General features: G+C 56.6%; 3 protein-coding genes across 3 annotated transcripts; all 3 read left to right on the top strand.

Moving 5' to 3' along the window:
* Positions 1-1343: 1343 nt before the first annotated feature.
* CABS01_04681 (endomembrane protein 70) lies at positions 1344-3697 on the top strand (the record flags this gene model as incomplete). The annotated part of the gene is made up of 3 exons (XM_060538051.1): positions 1344-1425; positions 1526-3608; positions 3679-3697. 3 exons carry the CDS (start codon positions 1344-1346, stop codon positions 3695-3697), a joined length of 2184 nt encoding a protein of 727 aa, XP_060389713.1.
* A 197-nt stretch (positions 3698-3894) lies between these two features.
* CABS01_04680 (uncharacterized protein) lies at positions 3895-4044 on the top strand (the record flags this gene model as incomplete). Its single annotated transcript, XM_060538050.1, has 1 exon — positions 3895-4044. The coding sequence occupies one exon, from the start codon at positions 3895-3897 to the stop codon at positions 4042-4044; it is 150 nt and encodes a 49-aa protein (XP_060389712.1).
* A 2158-nt stretch (positions 4045-6202) lies between these two features.
* On the top strand, positions 6203-11224 carry CABS01_04679 (ABC transporter; the record flags this gene model as incomplete). Its single annotated transcript, XM_060538049.1, has 4 exons — positions 6203-6288; positions 6572-9216; positions 9274-10169; positions 10247-11224. 4 exons carry the CDS (start codon positions 6203-6205, stop codon positions 11222-11224), a joined length of 4605 nt encoding a protein of 1534 aa, XP_060389711.1.
* Between the last annotated feature and the right edge of the window lie 1591 nt (positions 11225-12815).

Here is a 12815-nt window from a genome sequence, read left to right as displayed (position 1 = left end):
TCTTGGCAGGCGCGAGATAGGAACTGAAGCGCGTAGGGAAGCGTGCCTACCTTGCCTCACTCTACATTAGAAGTACAAAGCTACTGATATCCAATGTAAGGCAAGGCAAGTACCATCTGTGAAAGAGAAGAGAGGGGAAGAGAGGCTCCCCCCCCCCTCTCCACAGATGCCGGTTGGGGACTACAGTGAGGGATGGATGGCACTCGACGACCGCGATGCTACGCTGGAAGACGGCATCTCAGATTGAGGTTGAATGATTAAAAGCAATTTATGAATTATTCCGGGCCTTTCTCTGATCGATGCTTCACCTCTCAGTGGGCTTCTACTTGTAAAGTGGTCTTGAACCGTGCGCCCATCATCGATCCCCCCATCCCGACCATCCATCCCCATGCTCGCAGCCCATGTGCTCATGCCATGCAATCCCAGTGAATCTCCCATTTCCATTCCCATTCCCATTCCCATGCTCTGTCCATCTCCCCCCCCCCCCCCTTGTGAACTGTTCTTATTTCCCGCCGATTCCGTCCCGTCCTTCATCCGCCAGCTGCATCCCGTCAACGTCCTAGGTTTCTTCCAATTGCCTCTTCATCCCCTCTCCTCCCCTCCCCCCCTTCCATCTGGAGGGTGTGTCTTTGTATTCCTCTTGTGCCTCTTCCCCCCGTGCTGCATGCATTGTCTCCCATCACTCAACCTGCCTACTTCCAACAACAACAACACCTCAACTCGCCCTTCCATCCTCACCCACTCTTCCAAGGTTGGACCCCGTTTCGAAACAAAAACGCTAACGGCCGACGGCGGGCTCACTTGCGTCATTTCCCAACAAGACGGGAGAGGTCTAGATTTCGAAGCTTGATACTTGACAATTTACCTTTAGACTTCTCTCCTGGGTACTTGGTACCGATTCCACTCGTTACCGCCTCAGCTTACCTCACCTCACCTTCTACCACCCCGAGTTTCCTCCTCTTGCGATCCTTTGGGGCCGGCACATCTGCGCAGCCCAGTCCGATCCAGTTTTCTTGGATTCCGCCCTCCCACCCATTTGCGGCGGCGGCGTGGCGCGGAGAGAGACACCGTGCAGCCACGGACCCTCGACTGAACCTGAACGCGACCGGACTCGTCTTACCTTGATTGCGTTCCTGACTTGGCCTAATTTTATCCTCAATTGTCCTTCAATTCCCTCCAAGCCGGAAAGGTACCCCGATTAAACCACAACCACCACCGCAGAGGACAGGTCGCCCATCTTATCGGGTCACCTCTTTTACCACTTACACAAACTTCGCCGAGACGGTCTATGCGGACATAATTCGACAACGACGACGAACTCGCAAATACCGAACCTAATTACAATGCGACAGGTGCTCAAGGCCGGCTTGGGGTGCCTCGTCTCCCTGTTGCTTGCCGCACCAGCCGACGCATTCTACATTCCAGGTTCGCGGCCCTCAGAAAGAAGCCCCCAGCTCATGATCTCAAACACCTCTCTCTCGCTCGAGCAGTTGCCCGCTGACTATACCTTGATATCAAACTATAGGCTGGTCGATTAAGAGCTATAAGGACGGCGAGCAGGTACCCTTACTCGTGAACAAGGTCTACTCCGACAACACTCAGCTGCAGTATGCCTACTACGACCTCCCCTTCGTGTGCCCGCCGACGGGCCAGCGCAAGCCCGGCACGGGACTGCTTAGCGGACAAAGCATCCCCCTGAACCTCGGCGAGGTCCTCCGCGGCGACAGGATCAAGACGTCCGACATTGACCTGGTCGTCGGACAGGACAAGCCGTGCAACTTGCTGTGCAACCGCGAGATGAGCCGCAAGGACATGCGCCGCGCAAAGGACATGGTACACGATGGCTACGTCACCGAATGGATCGTCGATAACCTCCCCGGTGCCACGAGCTTCGTAACCGTCGACAAGAGCCGCAAGTACTACGCCGCCGGCTTCAAGCTCGGCTTCACGGATTACTCGGCCAGCAGCGGCAAGCCGCGCTACTTCCTCAACAACCACCACACCATTGTCATCCGTTGGCGCAGAGCCCCCGGGAAGGCGGGCGAGCGCGGCGGTAAAGTCGTCGTCGGCTTCGAGGTGTACCCCAAGAGCATCGGACCCAATAACAAGCGCGACGAGAATGGGTGCCCCGCGGATTTGCAGAATATTGACCAGAATTTCGAGCTCTACCTCGCCCCGAATAAGTCCTCCGAGACGCCAAAGCAGCAGCAGAACCTCGATTCCTCCTCATACCACCCCGCTACCGATGATGACGAAGACCTCGCCGACGACGGTGCCAAGCTGACCGTGCCCTATACCTATTCCGTCTACTTCCGCGAGGACAACAATGTCGAGTGGTCGCGCCGCTGGGATCTGTACTTTGTCAATCAGGAGGAGGGCCAAAAGATTCACTGGCTGGCCATTGTCAACTCGCTCATTATCTGCGGTCTGCTCACGGGCATTGTCCTGATGATTCTCGCGAGAACGATCCGCTCCGATATCAAGGGCTACAAGGAGGTGCCCCTCGAGGACGGCAAGCCAAAGCTGAAGCGCAAGAAGACGGCCGGCAACAAATCGCCCCGACTTTCTGAGAAGACCGGCGGACTGCTCGATCAGGGAGCCGTAATTGACGCCGAAAACGACGCCGACGTGTCGTCTGACGAAGAGGCACTCGAGGACGTCACGGGCTGGAAGCTGCTGCACGCCGACGTCTTCCGGACGCCCCGTCACGGCTACCTGCTGGCCCCGCTCGTCGGATCCGGCATGCAGCTGCTCTTCATGGCGGTTGGTCTCGTTCTGCTAAGCGCCCTCGGCGTCCTTAACCCTAGCTTCCGCGGCGGCTTCATCAGTGTCGGCGTCGGCCTCTTCGTCTTCGCTGGCCTCTTCTCGGGCTACTTCTCAGCGCGCGTCTACAAGACGTTCGACGGCCAGGATTTCCGCAAGAACGCGCTCGTCACCGCCGTCCTCTTCCCCGGCCTCCTCTTTGGCATCGTCTTTATCCTTAACCTATTCGTCTGGGCACAGGCTTCAAGCACGGCAATCCCCTTTGGCACTCTCGTCGCCATCATCTTCCTCTGGCTCTGCATCCAGGTGCCCCTCGTCTACGCCGGCTCCTGGTTCGGCTTCGTCCGCAGCGCCAAATGGGAGCACCCGACCAAGACGAGCGTCGCGCCGCGCCAGGTGCCCCGGCAGGCGTGGTACATCAAGTCGTGGCAGTCTGTCCTGCTCGCGGGGCTGATTCCCTTTGCGGTCATTTTTATTGAGCTGCTGTTCGTGTTCCAGTCCGTCTGGCAGGACAAGAGCGGCTACTACTACGTGTTTGGGTTCCTGGCCGTGGTGTCGGTGATTCTGATTGTGACGATTGCCGAGGTGACGGTCGTGACGATTTACGTTCGGCTGTGCGCCGAGAACTACAACTGGTGGTGGCAGTCGTTCGCCGTAGGCGGTGGGAGCGCCGTGTGGGTGTTTTTGTACTGCGTGTGGTACTACTTTTTCAAGCTGCACATTACCGGCTTCGTGAGCAGTATGCTCTTCTTCAGCTACAGCTTCATGGCGTGTTGTGTGTACGGTCTCCTGACGGGGACGGTGGGGTTCCTGAGCGCGTACGCGTTTGTTCGGAGGATTTATGGGTAAGCTTTCTTCCTTTCGCTCACTCTCCGGATTCTTATGGGGGAAAAGAAGCTGACGTTGTGCGGACAGAGCAATCAAGGCAGACTAAACCCCGTGAGGGTTTGTCATCGTCATTTTAATGTTTTATTTTGGACAGCGAGGTTCTCTTAATGTTTTGATTCTCGACACGAACGAGAGAAAGAATGGAACGGAAGGAAAGACGAAACGGTGGGGAAGGCGCTCATTAATTGCATTGCCTGGCGTCGTCAAAACAAGTTTTTGGGGAGTGGGAAATAAAGAAGCCCAATGGGGAGTGCGTTGAGGCTTTGGCTTTGGGGGCGTTTTTATACTGGGTGGTTGAAGTGTGCTCGTTTGTTCATCGGTCTCTCTGCCTATCTCTTTCTCATCCTTGCCTGGGAACCATGGAGCGGGAGAAGGGGGAGAGGGGTCGTTTGAAGACGTTTCTAACGCACATGAAGTACATATCACGAAGACAGACTACCACGGCCAGGAGGCTCAAGTGTGTATTATGTTTGAAAGAACTTGATTAGTTTTTGGGGTAAAGATTGTTAGCGTATAATTAGATTCCCTGTCTACGTATGAGTGCCTTGCGTGTCCGTCTAGTTCCTTGACCTTGAGTTTGTGCCATGAGTGAAAGAGAGAGGCTCCTAGGTTCTGATGAAAGATGTTGCTCGCTCCGGTAGGAACGGACAACAACTCAAAGTCAGAATCGCGACTGCTGCCTAATCTCGTTTATCCTGCAATAGTGGTTGAGAAGGGAAAACACACGGATAAAACGGCGCGGGAAAAAAAAGGATTGGTGAGCGAAAACAAGAAAAGATGCATATGACATGATTGCCATGTCTTGACTCCCCGCTCTCCTCTCAAAGGTCGATGAGCTTTCTCTTGAAGGTGCCGGTCATGATCCAATGAGACGTGTGGTGAGGGGGGAACCTGGACCTGCCGTTTTGAGCGACGAGATGCCGGTGGTGTCGGGCAGGCTGACAGGCCCCGAGAAGGTGGGGGGTCCAACGGTGTAGGGGGTGGTGTACTTGATGCGGCAGCCGCTATGTTGCTGCGTTTTGATGTTGGGATCTATGGAGAGGAGGTGATTTCACGTCCATGGCTGCATTTTGATGATTGCGTATTGTAGGATGATTGATTATGTTGATATGTACTTTGCGAGATGAATTGATAAGAAAGGTCATATTAAACAAAGCAGAGACAGGCTTCATGCGATGCAGTCGGTAACGTTTATTAATATTTCTGGTGAATCACAATGCCCCGAGACGATTCGTTTCAAACAAGTGGGATAATCTGGCCATGATCCTCCCTGTGTGAAGTCGAGAATGGTTGGTTCCTTGAAATGCCAAGCTTTCTTACACGGGACGGGAACTAGATGGGCGGGATGCGACGAGGGGTTGCCCGCCAATATTATTATCCTTGGGACCGCATGGGCGTGAAACTTGGAATACGTCTTGAACGAAACTCTCTTTGGGGAATTGAAGTCCGTAAGCGCTCTTATCAGGAAGGCCACTTTAGGATACCTAGGTAATTTGGTCTTCGTATCTAGTAAAGGAACTTTGGTACGTTGAAGTTTGGGACTTTGGTTTAAATTCGACCTCACAGGCGGGAGTGGCGTCAGTGGGATGGCTTGCCTGGGCTTGCCTGCTTCGGCCGGCAACCCCATTCCGCATCCGCTCCCGACGTTTGGAAGAGGTCAAATCTAGGGCCCCACTTTCCGGTCCCGAGACCGGCAAAGTTGTCCGAGAGCTCTATTGTTGGGAACTTGATTCTTGTTCATCTTACAAAAGTGTAGCCTGGGGAAAAGGCAATGCACTGGAGAGAGAACCTTTTGAAGGGTATTAAGCTGACAATGACGATCAGTCGGGCTAGGCTTCGGGATTCGGTACATTACCTGATAAATGTGTCAATCCAAGGGCGGCATGCAAAAACCCATGTCGGGTTGGATGGCAACACTCTGGATGCCGCTTTCGCAACCGGTGACCCTGCCCCCCATCTTATTAGCTGCTAGCATTCTTTGCCAGTCCTGCAGTCCAGTCATCATTCCCGCATTCTCAGCAATCGGCCCCTCCCCGTCACAAACCACACAACCCCGGAAGGATGGACGAAACGAACATTTGAGCAATGAGGATGAACGCATCCCGACTAGGCTCTGGCTGCCTAGCTGGGGTACCCCCCCAGCGGAAGGCCTTCATTGACCGTTTCCCATTTGCTCCAGAGCTGGTGCACAGCCTAGAAGACCAGGGATCCCCCTGTCTCGCCGTATCTTATCGACCTTTTCTTACGAGTACAACGTCTCGGGATTCTCTTTCGTTCTTCTTACGTTGAATACCTTCTAGACATGTTTTGATATATGTCTGCCCCCTCCGCTCTTTTTCTGTAGACCTTCTCGGTCTTGGCTTGCATGCTGCCTCACTCCCCAGAAGGGGCACTAATCCTCCAGCGAATTGCAATCCTTCGTTTCAACGTCGTTCTCGCTCATGACACGCGGTGCTCATAGCAGTAGTCAAGAATCCCACATCGAGAGAAGCGCCAACGGAGAAGAGGCCGTGGTGTCGACAACACCTCTCTCGCTGCGCTGCCCCTGACAATGATGGATCTCATACCTCGGAGAGTCTTTGCGCTCGCGGCTGAGGCGCGATTGCGATCCCAGGCTTTGCTGGCGACTGCGCAGAGGTGAGTTCTATACAGAACGCTTGACCGCTACATGGCCATGGGAAGGGGAATCGTTCCGGGTTTAGATATGGGATGCAAAGACTGCTACCAGATAGTCTTATGGGACTTATTCCTCCGGGCTTGGTTCAAAAACCTAGTGACTCTATGGCATCAAGTGCTTTCTGCACATTTCTTCTGTGCGGGCGCGTGAGAGCGTGTGGTGGAGGATTCCAGTCTCTCGTCCATTGCTCCTACGTATCTGATTAGACGTTGAAAAGGAACGTTACTGACGAACCTCAAATAGCCATGCAGAACTACCCTGGATCAACGACGTGACCCAAACCGCCGACTCAGGGTATCCTCAAGCCCTCGTCCTCGTCATCTCTGCGCTCTGGACTGCTTCACGCCTCATCCGTCGCCGCAACAAGCCCTCATCACCACCTCAAACCACCACAACCACCACTGTCCGCGCCGCTAGCATCAGATGGCCCTGGGAACTCCTCGCCCAGCTCGTTCGTGCTTCCGCACTAGCCTTCCTCGCCCTCGCGGCCGCCCGCGGACAGACTCCCTGGCTCAACGCCCTCGTCGCCGCCTACGCCCTCGTCCTAGGCCTCTCACGGCTCGTCAACGATCTCGAGTGGCGGCACGTCGCCCTGCACCAGGTCAACTTCGCCCTTGGTCTCGAGCTCCTCATCTTCGCCGCCTCCTCCGCTCTGCCCTGCATCGAAGTCTCGTCCGAGTGCGCCCTCGCGGCGGCGCCGGTGAAGGGCGGCCTCGCGAGCTTGGCGGCCGCCGTAGTCCTCTCCGTCATCACGCCCAGGGAATGGGTCCCCCCCTCGCTTGGAACCGACGTGCCCATGCCCGAGGACTACGAGAAGCGCGGGCCCGCGCCCGAGGAGACGTGCAGCTGGGCAAACTACTACCTCACGTTCGAGTGGCTCACCCCCGTCATGTGGAAGGGCGCCCGCACCGGCGAGGTCGTCCTTGAGGACCTGCCCCAGCTGCCCTGGTACGACGAGCCGCTGCTGCTCCTCGCGCGGATCAAGAAGGCGAGGGCCAGGGGTGTCACGACGACGTGGACGCTCTTTTACCTGCTGCGCAAGGAGGTCAACCTCATGGCCTTTTACATCTCCTCGGCCTACGCGTCGGAGCTCGTCGCCCCCTACGGCCTGTACCACCTCCTGGGCTACCTCGCGGACCCCCAGGGCGCCTCCGTCAAGCCTTGGCTCTGGCTGGTGCTCATGTTCTGCGGCCCGCTGTCGCGCTCTGTTCTGTTCCAGCAGTACGTCTTCACGTCGACCCGTCTGGTCGTCCGTCTGCGGTCCGCCCTGACGCAGGAGCTGTACCACCGAGCCATGGGGTCCATGGAGCTCGAGGAGGACATTTTCGCGCCCAAGCCCGATGGCGCCGGGGACAAGAATACCAAGGACAAGGATAAGAAGAAGAACAAGAAGGATGAGGAGGCCGGGCGATCTACGACGTCGGCCGGTCGCCTGGCGAACCTCATGGCGGCTGACGTGCAGGCCATCTTTGGCGCGCGCGACGTCGTCATGGCCGGGACTGGCGTGCCCGTGGGCACCATTCTCTCGGTCGTCGGTCTTTACAGGATGCTCGGCTGGCCCGCCCTCGTGGGCACGCTGATCCTCCTCCTCGCCGCGCCCGTGTCCGTCACCATCTCGCGGCTCATGGGCCGGTTGACGCGGAAAGCTCGCCGCGCGCAGGACGCCCGCATCTCGCTCGTCTCCGAATACCTCGCCTCCATCCGCGCCGTCAAGTACTTTGCGTGGGAGGACGCCGTCATCGAGACCATCGAGGACGCGCGCGCCAGCGAGCAGCGCGACCTCTGGCGCGTGTCGCTGTCGTTCGTCATGCTCAACCAGATCAGCGCCCTCGTGCCCTACATCTCCATGATTACAATGTTCTCCCTCTACGTCGGCGTCTGCGGGCAGCCCATGACGGCCGCCACGGCCTTCACTACGACGTACCTCGTCAAGCAGATCCGCCGCAACGTCGGCCAGGTCGCCTTCATGTCGCGCCAGATCACCGGCGCCGCCATCGCCATCAGCCGCCTCGACAGGTACTTTGCCACCACGACGCCGCTCGACGAGTACCCCGAGGGACCCCTCCGCATCCAGGACGCCACCTTCCGCCGCAACAAGACGGCCTCGTTCCAGCTCAAGGACCTCTCCATCGACTTCGCCCAGGGCGGGCTCAACGTCGTCTCGGGCGTCAGCGGCAGCGGCAAGACGACGCTCCTGCTCGCGATCCTGGGCGAGACGGTCAAGGAGGGCGGTATCATTACGCGGCCCAAGGACGTCGCCTTCGCGTCGCAGACGTCGTGGCTGCAAAACGACACCATCAAGGAGAACATCCTCTTCAACAGCCCCCTCGAGCCGGTCCGCTACGACGCCGTCGTCAATGCCTGCTGTCTCCCCGTCGACCTGCGGGAGCTGGACGCCGGCGACCAGACCGTCGTCGGGGAGAACGGCGCGTCCCTCTCGGGCGGCCAGAAGGCGCGCGTCGCGCTGGCTAGGGCGCTGTACTCCAAGGCGCCCCTGCTGCTCCTCGACGACATCTTCTCGGCGCTCGACGCCAAGACGGCGGCCTCGCTTTGGGAGCGGTGCTTCTGCTCCGATTTGTTGAAAGGGCGTACCGTGGTCTTGGTGGCGCAGCAGCCTTGGGTTGCGGCTCAGGCTGACGTTGCCCTGGCTCTCGAGGACGGTGCCGTCAAGCACGTTGAGCAGAATATTGGTGTCGTCAGGCACCCGGTCGCTGTCGCCAAGGATATTGAAGGCGAGAGCAGCACTGAGGTCTCCGACAACTCGGATACCGAAGTTGAGACGCAGACGGATCCGCTCAACGACACCAGAAAGGTCGCCGTCGACAAGGGAACGAAGGATGTGGTTGCTCAGGAGATGAAGGCCAGCGGGAAGAGCGCTCGTTTAATGTGTAAGTGCAACCCCCTAACCACCTTCAAAGCTTCAAAGCTGACAACTAGAAACAAAGTCTTCAAGTACATGACCTACTTTGGCGGCCCAGGTTACGCAGTATTCTGCATGTTCCTGATGCTCCTCTCCCAGCTCTCCGTCATGGGCGGCACCCTCTGGCTCTCGGTCTGGGTAGACGCCTACGACAGGCAGACGGCCGTCGACATCGCCTTCTACCTGGGCGTCTACGCCGCCGTCACCGTCACCGAGTCGGTTCTCTACGCCGCCGTCTTCCTCGTCTTCGAGAACGGCGCCTGGCACGCCGCCCGCAAGCTGCACAACGACTTCATCCGCGCCGTCATGCGCGTCTCCCTGAGCTGGTACAAGCAGACGCCCGTCGGCCGCATCATCAACCGCTTCTCGAGCGACATGTCCTCGCTCGACCTCAGCGTCAGCCCGCAGCTCCGCGCCTTCCTCGAGAGCTCGTTGGCGCTCGTCATCCGCATCTTCGCCATCAGCTCCATCATGCCGATTTTCATCGTGCCCGCCGCCGTCGCGTCCACGTGCGGCCTCATCGTCGGTGAGATCTACACCCGCACGGCCGTCACTATCAAGCGTCTCGTCGCGAGCTCGCAGTCGCCCATCTTTTCGCAGTTTGCGGATACGCTCGCGGGTCTGCCTATTATTCGTGCGCGGGCCGGGATGCCGGATACTTTTGGCGATAACCTCGCGGACAAGCTCCGCGTCTGGTCTCGGGCGGCGGAGGCGCACTTCAACTGCAATCGGTGGGTCGCGATGCGCGTCGATGTCATCACGGCCTTGGTCGGCTTGAGCGCGGGCATCATTGCCGTGTCCAAGGCCGGCCTTGTGGGCGCCGGTCTTGTGGGTTTCTCGCTGCACAATGCCACCGGTTTGAGTCAGACGATCCTGGGTCTCGTCCGTAGCATGAACGACCTCGAGGTAGAGCTGCAAAGTGTAAGTTGCGCGCATCCCCTTTCCCCCCCCCCTTTCTTTGCGATTCTGGAGTTCCGGTGGCTAACATCAGAGAACAGTTCGTACGTATCAAGGAATACGCCGGCCTCGACACCGAAGAAAAGGACGACGAATCCTACCCGGAAGAAGGCCAAGTCGAATACACCGACACCCCAACCCACGTCATCCCCAAAACCTGGCCGACAACAGGCGAAATCGAGTTCCGCAACGTCACCATCCGCTACGATCAAGACGGTCCCAACATCCTCACAGACGTCAACCTCAAATTCCGCGCCGGCGAGCGCGTCGCCATCGTCGGCCGCACGGGCAGCGGCAAATCCACCCTCGTCCTCTCGCTCCTGCGCTTCACGCACATCGTGTCGGGCCAGATCCTCTACGACGGCATCGACATCACCAAGATCCCGCGCCGCCGGCTCCGCGAGGCGTTGACGATCATCCCGCAGGAGGCCGTGCTCTTCAACGGCACGCTGAGGACGAACCTCGACCCGACGGGCAAGATCGCCGAGCCCGTGCTCGAGAGGGCGCTCGAGTCGTGTCAAGGGATCGCTTCGTTCCAGTACCGGCCTTCTTCGGACGTGGATACCGACGCGGACGACGACGCGGCGGCGGTGGTCGCGCGTGACGGTGACTCTTCCAAGTTGGCGCTGTCGACGGTTGTGAACGCCAAGGGTGAGAACTTCTCCCATGGGCAGCGCCAGGTTCTCTCGCTGTGTCGCGCGCTGGTGCGGGGCAGCAGGTTGATGTTGCTGGATGAGGCGACGGCGAGCATGGACTATGAGACGGACAGGGGCATTCAGGCTGTGCTGCGGAGGGAGGTTAACGGAGATGGTGGCGGTGACGACCGTACGTTGGTCACGATTGCCCACCGCCTGCGGACGATTGCGGATTATGATACGGTCGTCGTCATGGGGGCTGGACGGGTCGTTGAGGCGGGTCGACCGGTTGAGTTGTATAAAGCGAGAGGCGTGTTTTATGACATGGTTCATCATAGTGGTGAGAGGAAGGATTTGGAGGAGCTTTTTGAGGGTGGAAAATAAGTGAAAAGGGGCCGGGGTTGTTCCTGCATCTCAGTATGTGTAAGGCGGTTGGAGAAGCCAGTCAGGGAGTTGGATATGATGCATTAGAACAGCATGTTATAGATTGTGCCCGGGCTGCGTGTACTTTTGGCATCTGTATGGAAATTCTGTACACATACACATAGAAAGAAGCCGTTACTTGTGTTTCGAATCTGCAGTCGGAGAGTGAGCTCAATATAGATCGGAAACATTGAATGATTCATGTGATCACCTACATACTTGAACCTCCGACACAAATAGCATGGTTAGCTTGTGCCTAGGGGCTTGAGTCCAGGGAGTAAGACTGTACTCGAGCTTGTGAGTTGTGAAGAGACCGTGCTAGGTTCCGTTCCTGTCTGTTTGATTTGATGTGAGGCAAATTATAGGCGAGCAGCCAGATTTTCCTACACAGTATCAACCGAGAGTAGTTACATATGACTTGCGTTCCCGTCCTCCTCTACAAACACCCAATATTTTGTGTAACGGATAGTTAGGATAAATTCAAAACTAACAAAGAATGGAGAACCGATTTATGCTATATCACTGGATGATTTCCGAAGATGCAGCTTAGACCCTTTCGACACTCATCAAGCCAGGCAGTGACACAAAAGAAAGAATATCTCATCCTTTGTCGTGGCTAGAGCGGTGCAAGAAGTCGCAACTAAACCAGAAACTCTTGTAGACGGCATTACAACAATCCTCCCGAACCCGGTGGAAGCTTGAAACGATGCAGACAGATGGAATGGACTGGTTCTGTACATCCTCACAGTGCAAGACGAACCTTCTGAGCTGGGACGTTGACACAGTTCCTAGAACAGGAGAGACCACATCGATCTATGACATTTTAGCCGATAGCGTGAACACCCTTGATGACGAAACTGAGGCTTTCTAGGTACGTAGATGTGGTAGTCTCTCGTAAATTGTCATGGTTTCCTTCAAGACTGGCCCCTTGTCGTCCATGTCCGATACATTGAGAATTATTCGGTTTGAAAGAATGACCAGTGACTTGAAGTATGCCCCAGACACAAATCCCAGAGCTTGGTGCGTCCTTAGCCTTTGTCTCGAATTTGGAGAGCGTAGCAAGATTATCGCAGTCAACATATGTATTAAGCAAGAGTCATTCTAAACACCCTTGTTCTTGCACCGTCGCAGTCAACATATCTGTTAAGCCGGAGTCATTCTAGACACCCTTGCTCCCGTCCCGTCATTCCTTAAGCCGAGCGTAGTACATAACGAATACGTGAAGAGGCACGTCAGGACGGACGGACCGCTGGATCTCTCTTTGATGCGAAGGCTGTGGAGTTCAGTCCTATGTACCGTACCTTGGGCTAGCCACCAAATCTGGAATATATAATGCTCCAGACAAAAGACCGTTCAGGCTACATCCCCACCCAGTCCTGAAGAGGCACGATTCAACATGGTATGGGCTCCCTTTTGTATAGGTAGCTACCGATGGCTACAGGTAAACCTTACATGTCGCTAAAGCTCTTAACTTCCGTCAGTGATAATCAATATCAAAGCTGTTCATTCTGCCTGGCATTTCCATACATCATTAACCCCACCACCTCCACCA

Source organism: Colletotrichum abscissum, assembly GCF_030869225.1.
Source record: "Colletotrichum abscissum strain IMI 504890 chromosome Unknown Scaffold_9.1, whole genome shotgun sequence".
Lineage (NCBI taxonomy): Eukaryota > Fungi > Ascomycota > Sordariomycetes > Glomerellales > Glomerellaceae > Colletotrichum > Colletotrichum abscissum.
This window is presented reverse-complemented; position numbering and strand designations above follow the sequence as displayed.